The sequence below is a fragment of the Toxorhynchites rutilus genome, chromosome 2 (assembly GCF_029784135.1).
Source record: "Toxorhynchites rutilus septentrionalis strain SRP chromosome 2, ASM2978413v1, whole genome shotgun sequence".
In the NCBI taxonomy this organism is placed as follows: domain Eukaryota; kingdom Metazoa; phylum Arthropoda; class Insecta; order Diptera; family Culicidae; genus Toxorhynchites; species Toxorhynchites rutilus.
Genome location: NC_073745.1, coordinates 281,469,661 through 281,493,933, shown reverse-complemented (window position 1 = coordinate 281,493,933; position 24,273 = coordinate 281,469,661). Strand labels below are relative to the sequence as shown.

Below are 24,273 nucleotides of genomic sequence, written 5' to 3'. Positions count from 1 at the left end.
TAATAACGAAAATAGAATCCATTCTTTTTGAAAGCTTAATATTTTTTTTTTAATAAAAAGCTAGCTCATTGGCTTCAATTTGATATGTCGATCATCTGAATCGGTTCAGGGGTTCAAAAGTAATTGAATTTAGAAAAAAAAATCCGGGGAAAAACGGAAAAAAATGATTTGCAAGTGTAAGCGTAATCTACATAAATAAAAATGTAAGGCAAAATCTGTTGGTAAGTGGAAAACCCGAAGAAGGGATGGTCCGATTTTAGCCTCCTATATTTTGTTGTATTCGTCTCTTTCCGTAGATCAATATAGAGAAATCAATAGAGATCAATAGAGGGAAAAATCGGAAAATTTTCAGGAAATCCTGTAGGAAGGTCGGAAAATTCGGAAAATTGAATTCCCACATGTTCGAAAATTACATCATAATAAGCGTTGTTAGTCCATTCGATATTTGCGCTATCGAAATTGATCTTTGTTCGTAAATGGAAATGGATTTTCAGGCGAAATAACGCATTTCCATATCTTATATCTATAAATAAAAATGGAAGACCAAATGTGTTGTTAAGCGCAAAACTCGAGGAAAGAATTCAATTTGAGTCATCTATATTTCGTTGTATTCGTCTCTTCCCGTAAATCATTATAGCGGAGAGAAAAATCGGAAAATTCGGAAAGTTGAATTCCCATATGTTCTGCAATTAGCTAAGGGTTGTTAGTCAATTTGATGTTAGCGCTTACGAAATTGATTTTTGTTCGAAAATGGTAAAGGATTTTCAGACGGAATAACGCATTCCTATATCTTCTAACTATATAAACAAAAATGAAAGGCCAATTGTGTTGGTGTGCCCTAAACCCGAGGAAGGTATGGTCCGAGCTGTCTTTATTTTGTAATATTCTCTGTATCAAACATGTATTCCTTGCAATGGAGAAACATGTTATTTTCAAATGCTTGAAGAATCTTGAACGAGAATTGTGTCTAAAAATAATTTTATATTATAAGGACGAATTTTTGTAGAAGTACCAGGCAATTTATAGAAAAGGAAATTGTAAAGGGTCAAACGGTAATCAATCAATGAAGAGTTCAGTGATTGGACTCACTAACGTTCACAAAGTAAGAAAACGTGGATGTTCGAAAGTATTCAAATCAAAAAATCTATTTTGGGCGGGACGAAGTTCGTCGGGTCAGCTAGTTTTCAAATAAAAAGGTTCATTGCCTTTAATTTGACACACGTATGTCGATCATCGAAATCGGTTTTTGGAAAAAAGAGGGAATAGTTGATTGTTTGGACCACTCTAAAATGGAAATGGTCACCTTAATAATAAAAAAATACTACGTATCTAATATTCTTCGATAAAGAACAAAATTACTATTATTCACGAAAATCTGAGAAACACTATATCGTTTTGGCATGGAATGGCTGTATTTTTTTTTGTTTTTCGAATATAGAAGAAGAATTTCATTTTTGATTCATCCTCTCAAGTCTCAACTCAGAAAATACCTTTCTCACAGAAAAAATCCGAATTCGTCCAGGAAGTGATAGAGAATCATATTTGTTGGAAATGATTCTTCTATGCATAAGTTCGAATTTCAACAATGACAGAGTTATTGAACTTCTATTTTGTTTCAAAAAGTACGCTTCGTAGGAGGATTCTATTGCTTTTATTTAAAAGATGAGAAAATTTAGTACAGAATATATTTGTGAAACATCAGAATTAGTGAATTTAAATAACATTTTGGAAGTGAAAAACTTTGAAGTTAGAGGTTTTCCAAGTATTATTCCTAATGTTACCCTAAAAATGCTTAATGAAGGCTTTCGAACTGCTCTACAATATGTTCTTCGACAATCAACTTCTATTTTTTCTTAACTTCGCTGCAATATCATTTTAAACAATTACTGGCGATCAAGTCCGGATTGTATAACTTCGAACCTAATTGTAAAGTAAAATAAAATCTAAAAATTAACTCTCAGGTAGAAAATTTCGGTTTTGTCCCTTGTGATGCGGCACAAGATTCAGATAATCCAACATTAATACGCGGGATACTAGGTACCCTACAGTTTTATTACATTGTTATTAAAAAAAAGTACACAAGAGACTACTCTCAAAACCTTCCTTATACGAATAAAGAAATAACGAAACAACCATGCAAACGAAGCGAATTAAAAACATAAGCCTGAACAAAAAACCCAATGGAAGTTTTAATGTGTTTCGCATCTCAACGTAAATCTGTATAAACTTTGTATAATTCATTGAACATTGTTTGGAATTGAGTTATGCATCCTTTATATTTGTTGTGAAGATATTTGAGGAAATCACCTTATATTCATGGTTCGTAGACAAGATGACTATGAACTTCGTGTCGTCACTCAGTCTCGCCCGCAAAACTTGGAAGAGTTAAGGCTATGGTGACATTGGATCGGAGTACATACGAACATTCTAGTGTACTCATTTTTTATATGGAAAATTCTACTGGTCAAAGATATTGTGTGAAAGTTTGTGTTGCAAACAACATTTTTGGTGCCGAAACGTGGAAAATATGGCAGAATACACTTGATGACTCAATAAGTTTCCCACAGCCCTATATAAACTCAGTAATGCATTGAATTTCCCGTCCAACGCGGACGGCGTTTATTTGCGTTCGCCTTGCATGCATCTACCATCCTGCACTGGCTGCTCAATGCGAACTAATCGTTTGCCTCTCTGTGAACTATCCGAAGTAACTCGGTCCAAACTCACGATCGCAAATAATCATGACCGCTCGTTTTGCCGAGCGAGTCAAACTTTTATTGCCTCGGAGGGGGATGCGAGCGAGTGTCTGACGGAATAGATGACGCTATGCATCAGAGCGAGTGAGGAAGGTAAAAGATGGGAGCAATGCATCCTACTCGCTCACTTAGCTTTCGCTGAGGGCGATGTGAACCAAGCGTTCGCCATAGCATGCATACAGAGTCATACATTGGTGTCTTGAAGCTGTTGGAATACAAAATTTTGGAACGCTTCTCATCATTTTGCGCTATTCTCAAAAGAAACGCTTCTGTTAATGTTACTGGCCTCGAAAAAAGTTGCATTACTTTCTCATGCTCGAGATACGCGCAACTGTTATCCTTAGTGGAGAAAGTTTTGCTACTGGCAAGCGAAACCAAATCACATACACTTGGTGACTCGTTACTTTCTTGGTGACTAAATAAACGAAATAAACTCTTTCTGTCAATCTCAACAATAAGTAATCTCTTATATCTTGTGATTTCCTCTACGTTGCTCGTCGATAAGTTGCCCGTTATTGACAGCTCTGTTCGGGAAAGCACACAAATGGACAGAACAAATGTATGGGACAATGGAAACGCTTATACTTTTCATGAATTTTAACCATTTACACGCCAGGGCATTGTAATTTATAGCATATCAAACAAATTTCCGATTCGTTTGGTATGTAAATCGCAAAAATCCATTCGCGGCAAAAATAGTTATTAACGTTAACATTATTTCATAAAAACGTGACCTGTTTTCTGATTTGGCTGATCCCATGTGTATGTTCTAGGCATAACTGTCCCACCACGAATTTTTAGGCCCAAACTCAAGATTGGTCGATTAAAGTGAGTGGATCTTTCTACACTTTACACTTTTTTACACAATAGTTTATTGCTTATATAAATTCTGTGTATTGGTAAACCCGTGGCCGAGTGGTTAGCGTCACACATTATCATACCGGGGGTTCGGGTTCGATTCCCGTTCTGGTCGGGGGAATTTTTCGTCGAAGAAATTTTCTCCGACCTGCACTGTGGTCACGCGTATTCTAGAGCTTGCCACTCAGAATGCATTCAAGGCGTGTTATAGCATTATGGCATAGAAATCTCAACTAAGTACTAATAAAAATGACGCAAGTAATACTACGTTGAGACGGCGAAGTACCTCTAGGAACGTTAGAGCCATTTAAGAAGAAGAAGAAGTATTGGTAAACTGAAACGCATAAAGCTCTTGGTAGACAAATATGGTAGAAAACTTTAATTGCGTTGTTCTCAGTTGCTGATTGTGGAATATGGGACAAAACTATGCGTTGAACGGCAGTATAGACAATCCAACATTGTTGATTTTATGTGAATGATAAACCACGCTCATGGGATCCGATTAAATTCGAAGACGATAATTTTTTTTGCATTATTGTCTAAAAACTGAACTCGAATGTTGGGAAAACATGAAACTGAAGCATCCGTTTCCAAACGTTAACACACCGTGGAACAGATTCGAATGAGTACCACATGTATATACTTACAATGAATATCTTACAAGTTATATTTTTGGGAAATGTGTTGATTTTTTTTAATGTTCCATCACAATACCAGTTCTGGGAAGCAGCAAAATCCATGAACTGCAAAGTTGTAGCTAGTTAAAAAAGATGTTGTATAAACAACTCTTAACTTTTTTGGGTGTACATTTATTCATAAATACAGACCAAGAGACTATTTTATTCTATTTTATGAGTCGTATATTGCGCATATTTTGCATTTTGTTATTGATGATCCATAATGAAATTAAGATGACGCTTTTTTCCGAACTTCATCAATCAAAAAACTATAACAATGCTACATGCTTGTTTCCAATAGATGTATTCTACACGACTGCCAAATACAGTATATGAAAGTGGAAATTGATGTGCAAGCAGAAACTTTCAATCAGACTGAATAAATCTGAAAATAATCGAGAGAATCATTCTACTTCGTTCCCCTCCATAAAGATTAATCCGACCACTACATCGTGGACTCCCGCGGTCCCTGACAGCGGTTCTGGTTTCCCCTTACTTGCCGTAATGGTTTCTTTTATGATCGATTCCACGCGCGAATAAGTTGTTCAATGGGAAAATTGACGAGTAGGACAGCCCCATTGATTGATAGCCCGCTCGCGAAGCGATTTATCATTATTATATTCTAGAAACAAATAAGCGTGAATAATGGGAATATTTCTTTCCGAGAAGCCGCAAAGCAGCTTTTCCCGTGATTTTAAGATTAATACATCATTCAATTGTAACCGTCATTCGAGGCGGTAGCCTCGGCTGGTAATCAAACTTGAAACAATTTGAAGATTGATCGGATATAGTTTGTGTTACCAACACTTACCCTGTCGAGTGTCGGTTCCGTGGCACCCAGAACACTGTATGATAATAAGCGCAGGAATATATAATACATTACTGCGGTCGGCAGCTGTCAACGTGCAGCTCACACTCGTTGAACCAATCCTCGAGACATTTCCCAAGGCTCTCGCAGTAAGCCTACGAGCGATGACTGTCATCAGCCTAATCTGCATATTCTCGCGGTCTTAGCCACCGAGGGTTTCAAAGCACACAGCCACCCACACACAAACCCCATTCCACGTTGGTTGTAAGAATCATTGCTATTCTTCAGCAGTGCAAACTGCTTCCGCGATGCTGTATTCATATCATCATCTCGACAAGGCGCGATGACTGAAAACGAAGAAAGTGATGCTGGCAAGGTTTAAATAGCAGCAGCCGGCGGCGGATGCAGATTTGCTGCTGAATCCTTAACGCTGCGGATGTGAATGCTTACTCGCTTGCTCGCTCGCATATTTCCGTCTGTCTGGTATTTCCGTTTGTCTGAAGTTCGACTTTCGTCCGAGGCAGGGGAACAAATTTATTATTCATATAGATTTGAGTAGGGCTTTAAACCATTTTGCTAAAGTACGTCCGGAGCTCGAAACGGGACTTCAAAAAAGGAAAACCCACGCCGCTAGCAAATAAGTGAAAGTTTAAAAATTTACGGTTGTTATAAATCATATCCAGTGTTGAAATGGACACCCATCTTCAACACCCTCAATCACAAACGAACAGATGATAAACTTCACACTTGATTCGTCACGGTAATCCAGTCCCTCCCAATTCGGGTGGAACTATAGAAGTCGGGGGTCATACTGCCCGGCCAACCTCGAGCCGAGTAGATAAAGAAATCATAAACCACCACACAATCCGGGAGAGTATATTAAATGTCGGCGAGACGAGTTGTAAATATCGTCATTTCGAGGCTTCTGGGGTTGAAATATTGTGGGATTAAAGGCTATATTTTTGTTCGGTTCCCCTTGTGCTTCGGTTGGTTTTTATTTCCCCCAGCCGAGGAGAGCTACTTTATTGCGTGGAATAGCTAGCCAGAGGCAGCCAGAAGCACTTGTTTTTCTTGGTTCCGTTCGTTTGAGGGCGAGTTATATTGGGCCGCGGTTATGAAAAACATTTGTGAGGAGAAATCTATATATATTAAAATTAATTTCTGTCTGTCTGTCTATCTGATTCTTATGGACTCGGAAACTACTGAACCGATCAACATGAAAATTGGGTATGTGGGGATTTTTGGGCCCGGCGATGGTTTACGTGATAGTTTGAGACCCCTCCCCCCTCTCTAGGGGGGGACTGCCATACAAATTAAACACAAATTCCTACATTACTCGGGAATCAATCAAGCAAATGAAACGAAATTTGGCATATGTAGGTTTTAGGGTGCAATAAATGTTTCTTTGGTAATTTTTAATTAAAACCAAAATAATTTACTACATTCCATTCATTGACTAAATTTTTTTAGGTGTGATAGATTTTTCTGTAGGTTTCTTTTTAAATTTTGAGTCTTTTCAACTTTTTTTCGAAAAATCTCAATTTAAAAACTATAACATCTACAAAAAGTTGGTTGGAGAATAAAATGTGGGAAATTACTTAGGTTTTCATGAATAATTATCAAAGAATTTTTTGGAGAAAAATTTCATTGTAAAAAATTTTTTTCTTGCAAAATAAAATTCTAAAAAAAATTCTAAAAAAAATAGATATAAATAGCCCTTAAAATTTCCAACATGTTTTCCATATATCGGACGATGGGCACATTTATATGAAAAAAGTTTTTCGAACAGCATCTTTTCCTTGTTTTTCTTTGAAAAAATGCTATTAATGTTTTATTCGTAACATTTTCATGTATAAATAATCGCAATTTGCGTGATCTGCTAACTTTTCTCTATTTAAAAACATGTCAAGAACATGTCAAACGTGAGTATTTACACGCAAAAATGTTACGAGCAATACATTATTTTTTTCAGGAGTCTTCATACAAAAATGACTTATATTCCAAAAACTATAACAGATACAATGTTGACGTCTTCGACAAAAGTTCATATTTTAATAAGATCTAAAACTTTGTCGAATGCACTATATCGTTATCTTGACTTTAAACAAAATTAGGATTGGTTGTATTTTTTTCAAAGAAAACATGAAAAAGTTGTTGTTGGAAAAACTTTCTCCCTGTAAAAGTGCCCATCTTCCATTGTATGAACGACTTGTTGGAAATTTTAAGTGCCATTCATATATGCTTTTTTGGGAATTTAAAAAAAATACGTTTTTGAGAAAAATGAATTTTAATTTTTAAAACAACTTTTTTGTCAGCGAAATTTTTTTCAAAAATCTTTTTTTGTATTTTTTGTGATAATTTAAGCAATTTGCTACATTTCATCCTTTGACATGAATTTTGTAGTTATCATAGTTTTTATGTCATAAATTTTTGTAAAAAAATAAGAAAAAAATTGTTTTTTTCCAAAAAGCAGTCTAATTGTTTTTCAAATATTTCAAGTATGCAAAGTTGCTTAAATGACCCATATCTTTACACCCACAACGTTTCACTGCTATCTGAAATGGTGCTGCCAACGACCAGTCAAGTTGGCATGAAATTCGTCGATAATTGTTCAATGAATTATTCATCATCATTGACGAAGGGGTAATTTTTCATTAAAAAAAATATCCCTGTACAGAAAGGTCCTACATGAACATTATAAGAACCACTTGAAAGCTGGTTGGTTCGGTTAATTGAATTGGCTAGCAAAACTGGTTAGCAAAAATATGCACAATTCAGAAAATTTCTGTAAAAACAAAAAGAAATCGATTTTTATTTCTTCTCGATATTTTTGTCCACTACATTTACACACCAAGATAACAATATGTTCGTGGAATATTCCACAATCTGAAGGTTTAAGCTTTGAAATGATGTATATATCATTATCTAAATATAATGTTTCGAAAGCTTGCTTACGACTTTCAAAAGAAGTGAAAAAAAGATCTGCCTGGTGGGATACGATTTCGAGTTTGAGTCACTGTATATAGCTTTTTCAAGATTCTTATATTCTGCTGGACGAATATTCTGCTGTACACTGTAAGATATTGTCAATGCTGTCAGGAAGTAATGATAAGGATATTTGAATTACTTACTGGAGCCGAAATTCGATGAAAAATAAATTTCGGAATGGTAGAATGTACGCGTTAGCAGCATTACACATCCGGAGAAGAATTTCCTTCCATTTTATCTTACGAATAAAGAGTCCATCGTTATATTTTACCATTACCACAGACGGCCGGTTAGAATGTACCAATTTGTGTTCGCATATCGACATTTTCGCAAATAAAATAGTGTGAATTCCAGCATGGTTCGTCATTCGCATGCCATTCCCACCCGGCTGCGGGCATATTCATAAGCGTCACACAATCCTCCTGGTTTTTGTCATTATCCGGCTGCCCAGGCCTCCAGTTGGCATACCGCACCCGGGTTCCGGTGGCATGCCAAACAAATATGCCCTCCTCTCCTAAATCACTCGCACCGATCCACGCGATGAAGCTGTCGTTGGTGAACACGTTGGAGTCTTTGACCACTTCGATTACTTTGTTGTGCTCTTCTGCTGTCTCCACGATCACTGGTTGCATCCCCATATAAAAGCAGTACTCCGTAGCTCGGTACCAGTTGGCCTTAAATTTGAGGAACGAAATCGTTCGGGCTGAATTAATCGAGAATCTATTAATATCTCACCCTAAAATCTGAAACGTAATAGCGCACAGGAGATGTACAGTGAATTCGTTGAGCAACTGCGAACACGCAGAACAAACCAGCCACGATAAGAATGGTTGACTTCATCCTCACTGATCAAGCGACTGCAACTAAATGAATACATAGTGACATTCATTTCATTCCAATTGCTAAGTTTCGGGGTATGGATTGTGAATCAGCCGCTAATCTTATCGCCAGCGTAACGCGGATGAACTGCAGGGGATTTACAGCCGCTGTTTTTTTAAATTTATTCAATTAAAATTAGAGTATAGCTTGTGGAAGTTACTTCCTTCATTGTCCCAATTATCCTGAAGCCACGTGGCGAAATGATAATCGAAGACTCAATTTGATTTTGATTAAGCGTATGGGAAATGTTTTTTTTTTGTTTTGTTTTGAAAGAATAACATTTCCTGGTTTGATATTCTGAATACATGATTATAACAAAGCAGAGCATATGTTTCGTCATGTAAGAAAAAAAAGTTCTGTATGAAAAAATAGAAATGCTCACCTCCTTTCCCACAATTAATCAACTATCAGCTATGTTTTAACAGAACAACTTGTTTCAGCTTCAGTGTTTATCTCTAAAACTTCATCCGACTATGAAATGAAACCGTTTTGCATAAAATGAAGATTCCAACAGAGCGCCATACCCCGAAGTGGGTCAGAACAACGACACACAGTAGTATTTTTATGCATATTTGCTTTAAGGGGGGACCCCGGGCTGGAAAATAAAAAAAATCGAATTTTTGTTTTCAGCATTTTTGGGAAGCTTTTGCGCTCAGAAATGTTGTCCCAAAAGGATTTTTCGATATTTGATTTCGTTGGAATGTTACAGCTACAAGTAAGAAGTCTGTTCAAGGGATATAGTATTGCTGTCCGAATTTTGAAACGCGTTTTTCTCGAAACCATGTATTTTCAACTGGTGGTATCGATATCTCGGGATCTACTCGACCGATTTGGCTGAAATTTTTTATCAGTATGTAAAAATGGATCATCTAAAGCGTTACACAGCTGGTTTTTGATATCTCATTTTTTCGATATTTTATGAGCTGCTAAACAGTGATTTTTCATGAAAAATAACTCGTTTTAACAAAAATGGCTGTTATTTTGGCAATTTTTCAAATTTTCAAAAACCCCTATGAAACGCTAAAGTTTCAAAATATTCATTGGAATTTGTTCTACGACACCCGGGTGCTTCAGAACCGATACCACCAGCAAGGTACCGATTTTCAGACAACATCTACGCATTCAGCTGTCAACAGCGTAATAATCATTGTTCGTGCACTCAAAAAATGGAAAATATATCTTCAGATATACCTTAAACAATAACCAAAATACCCGAACACTTCACTTCATTCGTAACATCCGAAAAAAGATCACGAAAATTCATTATTATTCCAGTTTTCAAAGTGTCAAACTACAGAGGCATCACTTCGCTGTGTGATGGCTCAAGCTGCTGGAAATAATTGTGAGTGAAGTAAGGCGGCGGTGACACTGGATGCAGAAAAGTGGTCGTACGAACTGTATGCAATAGTGAAGCTAAACAACCACATTGAGTTGTATTGGTGTGGTTACATTGCTTCCCCCTTGCTGCGTTCGTATTCGTCAGCTTCTATCGAACAAAATTGTTTGTTTCTATTCGTACGATTAAATTTTCGTACGTACTCCTATCCAAAGTAACCTTAGCCTAATTCGTTTCAGCTGCAGAAGTTTCATTGCTCAAGAACAACATGGGTTCTGTTGATACAAATCTGATGGAGTTCATCACGTTTTGCATTGACAATACTGGATCAGGTAACCAAGTTGATGCTATTTACACTGATCTGAAATCAGCTTTTGATAGGATTGACCACAAAATCGCCCTGAAGAAGATTCTAATCTCGGATTTTCTAGTACATCCAAAGTTAATTTTTAGCACATTTTCTGGCATCCCGATTTATTACATTAAATGAGCAGAAAGATAACATAAAATGTTCTACTCCCCAATACATGTATATAATTTGAATGATATATATGCTAGAGCCAATATGAGGGAGGGAAATAGGAGACACATTTAAATGAAAGCTTTTCGTATAGTTTGCCAAATACACGGCCCAGACAGAGATAGATATATTCTCGTTCATGTTCTTCTTTATCGGCTTAGAAAACACCTTCCAACTTCATTTTATGATGAGGTGTAATAAAGGGTGTGTCACATCAAATTGCATCACGGAAAAAACGCTGTAGAAATTCGCCCAGTAGACCGATCCTTTTGAAAATTTTAGACAGTAAAATAAAAACTATTAAACAACTTTTGGCATTTTCTTTTTATTCATACTTCGAGCCCAAGCCCATATGCTCGCACCTTCCTCTTTACCCCGTCCATAAGGTTCTGTACAACGTCAGGTTGTAGTTTTTTTTTTGAACAGAAATCCATTTTCTCTTGAAGTCCGCCTCCGAACTTTTGGGTTCTTCCGGAGGGCCTGCTTCATAATCGCCCAATATTTCTCTATTGGGCGAAGCTCCGGCGCGTTGGGCGGGTTCATTTCCTTTGGCACGAAGGTGACCCCGTTGGCTTCGTACCACTCCAACACGTCCTTTGAATAGTGGCACGAAGCGAGATCCGGTCAGAAGATGGTCGGGCCCTCGTGCTGCTTCAATAGTGGTAGTAAGCGCTTCTGTAGGCACTCCTTAAGGTAAACCTGCCCGTTTACCGTGCCGGTCATCACGAAGGGGGCGCTCCGCTTTCCGCAAGAGCAGATCGCTTGCCACACCATGTACTTTTTGACAAACTTGGATAGTTTCTGCTTGCGAGTCTCCTCCGGAACGCTGAATTTGTCCTCTGCGGAGAAGAACAACAGGCCCGGCAGCTGACGAAAGTCCGCTTTGACGTAGGTTTCGTCGTCGTCGTACAGCTTCCGGGCTCGCGTCTTCCCCACCATGTTTTGCCTTTCGTCGCGGTTAGGAGCCTTCTGAACCTTGTATGTTCAAGCTGCTTGGTCCGCTGGACGAATGAACTTGACAAATTCAGCTTATTGGCGACATCCCGGACCGAACTTCTCGGATCACGTCTAAACTGCTTAACTACGCGCTTGTGATCTTTTTCACTGACGGAGCATCCATTTTTGCCGTTCTTCACCTTCCGGTCGATGGTTAGGTTCTCGAAGTATCGTTTTAGTACTCTGCTGACCGTGGATTGGACGATTCCCAGCATCTTACCGATGTCCCGATGTGACAACTCCGGATTCTCGAAATGAGTGCACAGGATTAATTCACGACGCTCTTTTTCGTTCGACGACATTTTTCCAAATTTACGAAAAATTTACAGTGAAGCATGGCCAACGTGATCTATACACTCTTATCTGATTATAAGCGAGAGCTGAAGATATAATTCTCAAAAATTAATTTTCTACAGCGTTTTTTCCGTGATGCAATTTGATGTGACACACGTTGTATCACGTTTATAATAGCGCTGGCAGCTGGATAGCCTGGTCGTGTAAAGTAACTTCACATACCAGTCGGCCTTGGTTCGATCCCCATTGACGTCGAATGGACTTTTTTTTTTTGCACAATCCCAAATGAAATGAAAAAAGAAAACAGAAAGAGATGTCTGCTCGCATACATACAAACCATTTTTAAGCTTCAAAATAGCTCATTATTTGCGCATTTGACTCTCTGACCAGGAAATGGCATCTTTTCTGCCAACGCTAGTTTGGGTGTAGCCTCTGCCGCTGGTTGGAATCGTACCTCAAGGATAGAATACTGCATGTCAAAGTAGGTTCTTCGTTGTCGAATGTTTTCGTGAATGAAACTGGAATTCCCCAGGGCAGCAATCTCGGTCCCTTGCTATTTGCACTTATTTTTTAACGATGTCACTGTATCGCTTGATGGAAGGTGCAAACTGGTATATGCCGATGACCTGAAAATATACATCGTTGTGGAAAGTTTGGACGATCATTACGTTCTACAATCACTGCTGAACAAATTCTACGACTGGTGTAGATAGAACAGAAAGTCTATTAGCATTGAGAAATGTGTCGTTATTTCATTTCATCGAAAACTCGAAAACGAAGATCTTCCACTTTGACTATCGTATCAACGATCAAAAGCTTGAGCGTGTGGATTGCGTCAAGGATTTAGGCGTCCTGATTGATTCCAAAATGACATTTCGAAACCACCAGTCTGCCGTAATCGACAAGGCGAATAGACAACTTGGATTTATGTTCAATATTGCGAGATCGTTTAATAAATAATCCGCATTGGACGAATTTCATGCCAACTCGTCTCAGATAGCAGTGAAACGTTGTGGGTGTAAAGACATGGGTCATTTAAGCAATTTTGCATACTTGAAATATTAGAACAATAATTAGACTACTTTTTGGAAAAAAGCCAAATTTTGTTTTCTTAATTCTTTACAAAAAATTATAACATTAAAACTATGATTCCTACAAAATTCATGTCAAAGGATGAACTGTAGGAAATGTACCAAACATGTTGGAAAAAAATTCCGCTGACAAAAAGTTGTTTAAAAACATTAAAATTCATGTTTCTGAAAAACGTATTTTTTTAAAATTCCCAAAAATATATAACTTACATTAGTTTTTGGTTTTTTTGAGTTTTTAAAAAGTAAACACAATAATTGAACCGGTCTGTCCGGTGATCAAACTAAAACTGATTTTATTATTAGCCAAAGAGTCGCTAGCTGGTCTCAGTCCCTCGCTTATTCTAACACCTCTGCAAATTCTGTCTGCTTCAGTTCGTTGCCGGCAGGAAAGCGTCTGGTTACGTCTGCTGAAGTTCACACGCTCGTACACTCGCTGACGTTGTCACGTTCTGGGAATAGTGGCCAAGTTCGCGCGCTATCAGTATTTGCTGGTGTTGTAGTTCGATGACTTTCTGTTGTTGTTGTTGGAGTCGGATGCGGTCTACGATGTCCGTCTGTGAATCGTTGCTGGTTTCGAGTTGTTGGTTGGCTGCGTTTGTAACTTGTATTTAAGGGCTATTTATATCTATTTTTTTCAGAATTTTAATAGCTTATGTTTTCGAGAAAAATTAATTTTAATTTTCAAAATATTTTTTTTAATGAATTTTTTTTCCATTGGTAATTTTTAATGAAAGCCAAAATAATTTCCTACATTTCATTCTTTGACTAAAATCTGATAGATTTTTTTGTAGGTTTCTTTTTAAATTTTGAGTTTTTTCAACTTTTTTTCGAAAAATTTTAATTTAAAAATTATAAGATCTACAGAATTGATCAGAGAATGAAATGTAGGAAATTACTTAGGTTTTCATTAAAAATTATCAAAGAATTTTTTTGAAAAACATTTCACTGAAATTTTTTTTTTCGAAAATAAAAATTCATTTTTCTCGAAAACATAGGCTTTTAAAATTCTGAAAAAATAGATATAAATAGCCCTTAAAATTTCCAACAAGTTTTCCATACATCGGACGATGGGCACATTTACATGGAAAAAGTTTTTCGAACAACAACTTTTTCATGTTTTTCTTTGAATAAATACTATAAATGTTCAATTCGTTACATTTTTATGTATAAATTATCGCATTTTAAATACTCCTGCTAACTTTTCTCTATTTAGAAACATGTCAAGAACATGTCAAACGTGAGAATGTACAAACAAAAATGTTACGAGCAAAACATTTTTTTTTCAGGAGTCTTCATACAAAAATGACTTATATTCCAAAAACTATAAAAGATAGAAAGTTGATGTCTTCGACAAAAGTTTATATTTTAACAAAATCTAAAGCTTTGTCGAATACATTATATCGCTATCCAGAATTTAAACAAAATTAGGAAAAGTTGTATTTTTTTCAAAGAAAATATGAAAAAGTTGTTCGAAATTTTTTTTCCCTGTTAAAGTGCCCATCTTCCGATGTATGGACGACTTGTTGGAAATTATAAGGGCTATTCATATATATATATATATATATATATATATTTTTTTTTTTTTGGGAATTTAAAATTTAAAAAAAATACGTTTTTGAGAAAAATTAATTTTAATTTTATAAAGAACTTTTTTGTCAGCGAATTTTTTTTTTCCAAAGAAAATTTTGTATTTTTTGTGAAAATTTGAACAATTTCCTACATTTTACCCTTTGACATGAATTTTGATGGTATCATAGTTTTTATGTCATAAATTTTAGTAAAAAAATAAGATTGGCTTTTTCCTAAAAGTAGTCTAATTATTTTTCGTATATTTCAAGTATGCAAAGTATCTTAAATTACCCATGTCTTTACACCCACAACGTTTCACTGTTATCTGGAATGGTGCTGCCAACGGTCAGTTGTTGTTCGAAAAACTTTTTCCATGTGAATGTGCCCATCGTCTGATGTATGGAAAACTTGTTGGAAATTTTAAGGGCTATTTATATCTATTTTTTTCAGAATTTTAAAAGCATATTTTTTTCGAGAAAAATGAATTTTAATTTTCAAATTTTTTTTACGAAGAAATTGTTTTCCAAAACTTTTTTGGATGATTTTTAATGAAAACCTATGTAATTTCCTACATTTCATTCTCTGACAAACTTTTTGTAGATCTTTTGTAGTGTGTGCCAAATCACCCCACAGACGGTCCAAATCACCCCGCATAAAATTTTAATGTCCAAAAATCATCTATTTTATTTTATGATACACCTATACCTCGCTTTACGGCTTAGATACATTCCTGGGTCGCTAGGAAAAAATCCGTATAACGAATCAATTATTCCAATACAAATTCATACAAACTCTATCAGATCGGTTCCAAGCTTGTTCAACGAAAAGTCGTATAAAGAGCGGCCGTATAGCGAGGTATGGGTGTATATTTGGTAATTTGAAGCTTGACATAATGATTAAACATTATTGATTGAGAGAAGACAAGTGTAGCTCAGTATACAATGTACCTTTTTTTATTTAGACCGTATTGGTTTGGAAATATTAGGCGATTTGCTTAGGTGGTCCAAATTCCCCCCTTTTCCCCTACTTATATTTATGTCCATTAGTTTTTCTCACTTTCCTCTGTGATTGCTTTTACTCTTCCAAGGATTCAATATTTTTATATAATAATGGGTGGTTCAAGTAGACTTCTAGAAGTGGATCGAACGCATACAGAGGTGTACCAGCTGTATAATTATTAGAGATGAAACAGATATCCGGTAACTATCCGATATTCGACCAATATTTGCGGCCGGATACCGGATATTAGAAAAAATATCTTATTTACCTAAGATTAATCATAACACAATAAGCATATCAACATCATTCACACGCAAATAGGTATGATTACTGTGATTACTGACATGTCAGAAGTGTTATTATGTTGTTAATGTGTTCTAATGTTATTATTAAATATTAGTTATCATCAACTCATAACAGTATGAACTTTATAATAGTACTCAAAACTAACCAGTGATAAATTATGATAAATGAATAATGAATTTCCAGCAGAACACCAAAATGAGGCCGGATATCCGTTATCCGTTTCACCACTAATAATTATAAAACCGTTAATGTAGAATGTTTAGAGTCATATCGATCGTAATGTTTGATTATTACACGATTTCATTCAGCTTTTCTTGTTCGTAAGGTGTCTGTAGCACTGCCCACATTAAATTAGCGAAAATTGGGAGAAAACACATTTTCCTATCGTGTTCCCGTGGCCGAGTATGTATCAGCGAGGTACTATATTCAAATAGTACTGTAATTCGTAAATCGGTTCTACGGACAATGTGGAAAGAGAAAATATTGCAATCTTAGCTCCGCCGTATTCTGTTCATTGAGTGTAAACAAGTTATTTGCGATTTCAAATTACAGTATTCAAAATTCATCAGCTAACAAGTATTCGAAATGACCTTTCTTAGGGCCGAGTGTTCAAATTAGTCTTCCAAATTGTTCTTTACAAGACTGAACTGATGAACTTGAAAGCATCTATGATTCAAAACATCATCATCATCATTCAATTCGTCTTGCTTCAGCTATCAGACAGCAATCCTTCTTAATGCCGATGTCACACACAGAAGTTTTGCGCGATTCTAAGGATGAATGAGAGATAGATATCGAACAGTATGGTACGATTTTGTTTGTGGAGGCATCGCGTCTATTTTCATGGCATCTGGTGAAGAGTGCCTCTATATTTTTGCATCACATCAAAGTTTTGAGCGTTAATACCTTTTTGTCGGTTGAACAAAGTGTGTATGGTAATCACTTCATTCGGAAGATTAATGGTGTGTGGGTAATGCTGGTTACTTAGTTACCCAAAAACTTGTTTCAATAGCTCAAAACTGCTTCGGAACAATATTATTGAAATCACAAAATTCTTTAAATATGAGTACCGGCTTGAAAGTTCATCCTAATCAAGATTTCTCGATGCTTGTCGTTGGCAGGGTTGCCATAATAATCTCTGTGTTTTCGACCTGAAAAAATCTTTATATCTTCATTTCCTGAAAATCTGTATGGATATCTGTATTGAATTTATAAGTCTTATTTTTAGCCATAATTTGAGCTTCATTATCACTGTTTGACATATTTATTAAACGATGTTGAAGTTATCCACGTAGCGATAGTAAACTTATACTTTGTAGTAAAAACACGCTACAGATGCTTGGTTTTAAAAAGTCTAAAAAATTGGTATAAATACAGATTATTCTGTAGTTGATCGTTGGCTATCAGTGAAAGTTCACTACATATACTGCCCATGTTTGTATAGGAGACGTAAGCGACAAAATGAACAAAATCGTCTTTTCCGCTGTTTTGTATTCTACACAATGTGATACGTATGCTCAACATTCAAACAAACATTTTTTGTTCGAAAATATTTGAGTAATTCTGAAAAAATGTTTTCGAAAAATCACTGTTTGTACGCATAACGGACGTATTTCCATACAGCTGTCATACATCGTTCAAAAATCAACAAATATCAGTATTATGTGCTATAAGTTAAGTCTACATTTGAATCACATTCTTTGTAGAGTCCAAACATGCCTTTCATGACAGTGTCTTATTACTTAGTGTTTCCTAATAGATGAATATAAGAAACCATTGAAACGCTGCTCATATAATTACTGCTTTCTGTACACTACACTGCGATGAACAAAGAGAAGCAATTGTGTTTTTAATGGTTCCCGGAATAAATCGCCACAGAAAACGACTGCAACAGAAACCACCGCTTATAAAATGTGTAGTAGGCTATAAATATTGTGGCGCGGTATTGTATTTCAAAACAAGAATTAACCGGGCAAACGTATCGCCCCAGGCAAACGTAACGCCCCGGGCAGACGTATACCGTCCGACGCTCGCTAGAGCTCGGTCGGACATTGCTAAAGGATCGTATCCTATGTTTCAAACTAACCGGGCAATCAGTGGATCCCAGGTTTGCGTGCGAGACACCGCCGCTTCCGACGGCGGGTCGGCGGTGGACTCGGATTGCGTCATCTTGGCGGCATGGGCCGCCTCGATTCCTTATCCTCGCCAAATGGGGACTTCGTCCCCATTACATTGTCCTCAGAATAAATTTCGAAAAACGAGAACAAGAGAATAAATTTATAATAGAAATGTGAGGCACATGATGTTTTTCCCGCGCCAAATATTTCTAGCCTACTACACTTTTTCTAAGCGGTTGTTTCTGTTGCAGTTGTTTACTGTGGCGATTTATTCCGGTCACCGTTTTTAATGGTATAATTATCTAATTTTTTGCATTTGAATCTTCAAGTAGTTAATGAAATAATCAGATCAGTGGTAAAATTAAATTAATATTGGTTTTTAGCATTATAACTCTTTGAATTCGACATCGAATTATTCCACATACTCAGCATTTATCCATACCGTTGGTGTAAGTCACTCCACCATCTTTATGCGATTGATCGTGATATCGGTTAATTATGTTGCTAAAATTACCAACATTGCAGATTGCCTTTACAAATTCAAATAATTGAAAAACTCGAACCTGCTGTTCTTATCACATCCCAGAGTATTCAGGAAAAAGTACTATCATGGACTCGCAACAAATCCAGAGCACCTTTTTCAGAAATTTCATTGAATTTCTTCCAAACCTATTTGATTTTATTCGATAACAACTGAAACTACCAACGGAGTCATTTCGACTATTGTCGGAAGCGTAAGTACTAACGCTACATGCAGAGCAACCTGGTAATTACGTCTAGCTATGCGATCGAATGTTCATTGAAACGATCGATTGTCCGCATAAATAGACGCAAGCGTTTTCCAAATGGAAAAAATATGTTTTAACCCACAAAATACCCTAGGCCCTCTTTTTGCCGATAAAATCCTTCAACTGGACAGATTACTTCATTGGAAATTTGCATGGTTACGCTTGTAGGCAAAAAAAACAACAAAAATGCGTTTTCCCAACACTAATGATGTTGGTGATTACGTCTCCAATGCAAACATGGGCAGTTTAGTGCTCGCCATGTCCAACCTCAGTTTCTAATTTGTGTGTTAAACCTTTTTTTTTCGCCACAGAATGCGTCTTCAAAATAAGCAAGAAGCAAGTATAATGTAGAGCAGAATCAATTCAGAAGTAAAATATTAAATAGATCGTACGTCACCGTTTCCCATACCCATGTGGTGATTTTACGAATTGTTGATTTTATGTGTTATAAAATAGGTAACGGAAGTGAGGGACAAATATGTAATCGCCTGGAGCCGCACTGTGTGTAATACGAGAAGAATGACGCAATGCATACTGAGTGCGTTACGTGTATTGTTCTGAGTGTGTGTATTGTTTTCGCGAGAACAAGAATGAATCACGAATCAACCATCTTTCGACCAAAGAGTTATTTTAGAAATTTTGATGTATTCCAAAAATCTGTTTTTTATTTATTTTTGGCTGTTCGTTATCGCCGGTAATAATTTCGTTGTTCTATGTCAACAATGCGGTCGTGTCTATATATTTTTATATTTATATATTTTTTTGCGGCCCGCAACGCCATGACTATTACGCAGTAATGTCAACCTTCCTGATTTTTTAGGATTTCTCAGACTTTTTGCCACGTTCCCTGGTATCCTGACATACACTCAATTTTTCCTGATTGTACTAAAATGATCCTGATTTTCCGTGATTTTTGTACTTTTAACTTCATCAGAATAAAAATTATCCGTGACAGATATACTAGGGTTCATGTCAAAGTTTCTCTAGTTTGGAATCAGAACTGTCATAATGGCCTACATAAAAAAATCCGGTCTGCACTAATACTGCTCGGAGTACGCACGAAAACTTGATTGTACGAATAGAAACAAACAATTTTGTTCGATAGAAGCTGATGAATTCGAACGAAGCAATTGGAAGCAATCAAACCACGCCAATACAACTCAATGTGGTTGTTTACTTTCACTATTGCATACAATTCTTACGACCACTTTTCCGCATCCAGTGTCACCGCCGCCTTATTCTTCCTTTTTTATTATCTATATATTTCGGAGCGATTGGCATTATCGGAGGCAAGGCGCCTAGAAGTATATCCTAAGGTGGGCCAACTTGCTAAAACTACTCTTCAGCAATCTTGGAAGTCTACTGAGTTTTGTTTGTAAACAAAATACAATACGCTTGTGCCCAAGCTCGCTCGTGATCAGTCTGTCTCTTTCACGCTTCAAGCTAATAATTCCCCTTCTGCTTTCTTCCGTACTGTTTTCATATACCGCTCCCCTAACCAACTCAGTGACGAAACGGCCTCACCCTAGGATATACTTCTAGGCGCCTTGATCGGAATTACATTGTTGACAGTTATGTAAGCTCGAGGCTTGTATATTTCATGATATTTTCACAAAAACTTATCATTATAATTTTCAAATCATTATCAGCTATAGTTTTTACTAGCAATACTATTCACAATTTTCGAAATAAATTATAAATTATTTTGAAGGTGCGTTTATGATGGAAGCGTAGCAACTTGTAACTAACGTTACTATAACAACATCGCAACAGTTGTTTGTTCATCGTAGTACTCTGGTATATTAGAAGTAGTCAAATAAAATTTTCATTCCAATTTGTTCTCTCAACTCGACCAGACGTCTTTTATTTCCACTTAATACGCTCAACAGGTTATGGGCCTGCGTTTTATGAAGAATTGAAAAGATGGAGAGGACCGGAATCGTCAAGTTAACCAACGAGAACTACGATTCTTGGAAGCTAGACGTTGAATTCCTACTCGTTCGGGAAGGCTTGTGGAAGTATGTAGTTCCTGGGACGAAACCGGAGCTGGCTGCTGATCAGTCGAATGCTGTTGTGGTTGCTGCATGGGAAGATGGTGATCAACGAGCTCGTGCGACGATTGGGTTACTCCTCAGCCGGAGCCAACACGGTCACATCCGGAATACAACAACTGCCAAAGCCGTGTGGGAAAATCTCAAGAAGCAACATGAGAAGAAATCGTTAACTTCAAAAGTGCATCTCTTGAAACGAATCTGTGATCTGAAGTATCACGAAGGCGACGACATCGAAGAGCATCTACAGAAATTCGAAGATTTGTTTGAGAAGCTTTCGAACGCCGGTACGGAACTGGACAGTGATCTTCAAGTGATCCTGGCTCCGAAGCTTACCCAGTTCCTTTGACGCGCTGACAACGACTCTGGAGAATCGATCTGAAGAAGAACTTACGCTGGAAATCGTGAAGAATAAATCATCAACGAAGTTCTGAAGCGAAATGAATCTTCATCAGCGGATCCAACTGTGTTGAAAGTGGACGGGAAAACCAAGAGCGTGGTGTGTCATCATTGCCAGAAGGTTGGCCACAAGAAAAGGAATTGTAAGCTGTGGCTGAAGGATCAGGATCAGAACGATCGAAACCAGAAGAACGGTAATACCGTGGATGATCGAAAACCTGTCCCCAAACAACCGAAGGCCAGAATTGCAATATCGGAGGAAGAAAAGTTTGCATTCAGTGTCTGGGATGATGCGGCCGTGAATTGGATCGTTGACTCAGGTGCAAGTCTGCATATGAGCAGGAATGAGAAGTATTTTGTGAGCTTGGAAGAACCGAAGGACGATACACCACGTTTCGTAACGGTTACGGATGGCAAAAAGGCTGCTGTGAAGGGGATAGGAAGCTGCAAAATAAAGTGCTACGGATTAAACGGTGAAGAGAAGGAAATCCTGCTAAGCGATGTTCTCTTTGTTCCGGAGCTCGATATGAACTTGGTATCCGTCGGAAGGTTGGTGCAGAAGGGCGCTAACGTCACGTTCGATGAGAAGGGTTGTACGATTGCGAGCGGACAACGAATTGCTGCTGTGGCACCTCGAATGAACGGTTTGTATCACCTATGTCTAGTAGAGAGGACGAACGTTGTCACCGAACAGAACCATGCGACGGACTGCATACACGAGTGGCACCGTAAACTAGGACACCGTGATGTTCAGGCCATCCTTGAGCTGGAACGTCGGCAGTTGGCTGAAGGCATTAAAGTGAATAATTGCGGATTGAAGATTACCTGTGAAACCTGTCTGCAAGGAAAAATGGCTCGTACACCGTTTCCAAAGAAGGCGAAGAGGAAGTCCAAGGTGATTCTCGATTTAGTTGTGGGCCGATGAACACGGTAACACCTGGAGGACGTCGATATTTCATCACTTTTATCGATGACTTCAGCCGCTATTCGACGGTGTACCTGTTGCGGGAGAAGTCAGAAACAATCGATGCGCTAAAGGATTTCGTACAGCAGATGAAAATTCAGTTCGGCAGGCCGCCAAAGGTAATACGGTCGGATCAAGGTGGCGAATACCGAAGCAAGGAACTCATGGCATTCCTGAAGAATGAAGGAATTTTGCAGCAGTTCACAGTAGCATACACGCCTCAGCAGAACGGCACTGCTGGTGGAAATGGCGAGGTGTATGATTCTGGACAGCGGAATGGATTACCGATACTGGGGTGAAGCCATTAACACTGCCAATTACTTGCAAAATATTCTGCCGACGAAGTCAGTACAGAAGACGCCATATGAAATTTGGAAAGATATCAAGCCGGACATGAAGAAACTAAGGGTGTTCGGGTCCCCTGCATATGTCTATGTACCACAGCAGAAACGGAAGAAGCTCGAACCCAAGTCAGTCAAGATGACTTTCGTTGGATATTCGGATCAGCATAAGGCGTGGCGGTTCATTGACACGACAACGAATAGGATAGTATTCAGTCGTGATGCAACTTTTCTGAGTACAAGTTTTGCTGATGGACAGAAGTGTATAAAAACAGAAGAAAAAGAAAATGACGTCGTAGTTTTTCCGCTAACACCGAACCCGTCCAACACATGGGAAGCAGAACGACCACCACAACCAGAAGACGATGATGAGGATGAACTTCCCAGTGACGACAGTATGTACGAGGATGCTGATGATCAAGATCTCGACGATAGTGAAGAAGAAGATCAGGCCCCGGACGTAATAAATGGTGTCCAGGAACAGGAAGAGCAACTTGATTTGCCAAGAAGATCAACACGTACAACTAAAGGAGTCAAACCCGATCGCTATGGTGCAGATGGAAGAATGGTTCAGCAACAGTCCAGCGAGCCATGTACGTACCATGAAGCCATCAGTAGTGCTGATAACGCATCCTGGAAGGCAGCGATGAAGGATGAACTTAAGTCATTGGAGCAGAACGGTGTGTGGGAGCTCACTACGTTACCTCCAGGAAAGAAAGCCATTAGATCCTGGTGGACATACAAGAAGAAAGAAGATGAGTTCGGAAGAGTCATCAGATATAAAGCCCGACTGGTAGCCCAGGGCTTCACGCAACGCTCTGGACTCGACTATGATGAGGTGTTTGCGCCTGTAGCGAAGCAAGCAACATTCAGAGTACTTTTGACCATTGCGGCTAGGTGTAATCTACTAGTAAAACATGTGAACGTGAAGACTGCATACCTGAACTATCCTGAAACTATCTATATGAAGCCACCACCAGGAGTGCAGAAAGAAGATGGTCAAGTTTGCCTGCTGCGTAAAAGTTTATATGGCTTGAAGCAATCCGCAAGAATGTGGAATCAGAAGCTGAATGAAGTCCTGTTGCGAAATGGTTTCAAACAAGCTGTGGCGGATCCTTGTCTATACGTTCGGAAGCGATGACCTATCTCTTGGTATATGTAGACGACATGCTGCTGGTAACTCCAAACGAAGAGATTTACAACGATGTCATCCGGAGATTAGGTTCAGAGTTCGTGCTAACGGAGCTAGGTGACGTGAAACACTTCCTTGGAATTCAAGTGATCCAGACGGAGCATGGCTACAACTTGTGCCAGAAATCATACATCGAGAAGCTTGCTGTTCGTTTTGGACTGGCGGATGCGAAAGGATCAAAAATACCAATGGACCCCGGATATATACAGCAAAAGGAGGAGTCGGAGAGGCTTCCCACTAATGACAAATATCAAAGCCTCATTGGTGGTTTACTGTATTTGGCTGTGAATTCCAGACCGGATATAGCGATAAGTGCGTCAATCCTTGGAAGGAGCGTCAGCCAA

The 24,273-nt window shown here is 37.9% G+C and overlaps 2 protein-coding genes across 3 annotated transcripts in view; one reads left to right on the top strand and one right to left on the bottom strand.

The window, feature by feature from the left end:
* LOC129764816 (rap guanine nucleotide exchange factor 4) overlaps positions 1 to 24,273 on the top strand; it is a 511,489-nt gene that overhangs the window by 156,273 nt on the left and 330,943 nt on the right. The gene's annotated exons all lie outside the window — the stretch shown is intronic.
* Positions 7,882 to 8,952, bottom strand: LOC129764818 (C-type lectin 37Db-like). Its single transcript, XM_055764318.1, has 3 exons — positions 8,823 to 8,952; positions 8,231 to 8,761; positions 7,882 to 8,172 (listed from the first exon to the last, which is right to left on the bottom strand). The coding sequence occupies exons 1-2, from the start codon at positions 8,925 to 8,927 to the stop codon at positions 8,378 to 8,380; spliced, it is 489 nt and encodes a 162-aa protein (XP_055620293.1). The 5' UTR covers positions 8,928 to 8,952; the 3' UTR covers positions 7,882 to 8,172; positions 8,231 to 8,377.

What these genes read in the sequence shown, in the direction of transcription:
- LOC129764818 (XM_055764318.1), bottom strand. Translation starts at nt 8,927, where the DNA reads ATGAAGTCAACCATTCTTATCGTGGCTGGTTTGTTCTGCGTGTTCGCA. An exon ending in ATTACGTTTCAGATTTTAGG is followed by an intron (nt 8,762 to 8,822) that starts GTGAGATATTAA and finishes CTCAAATTTAAG; the next exon opens with GCCAACTGGTACCGAGCTAC.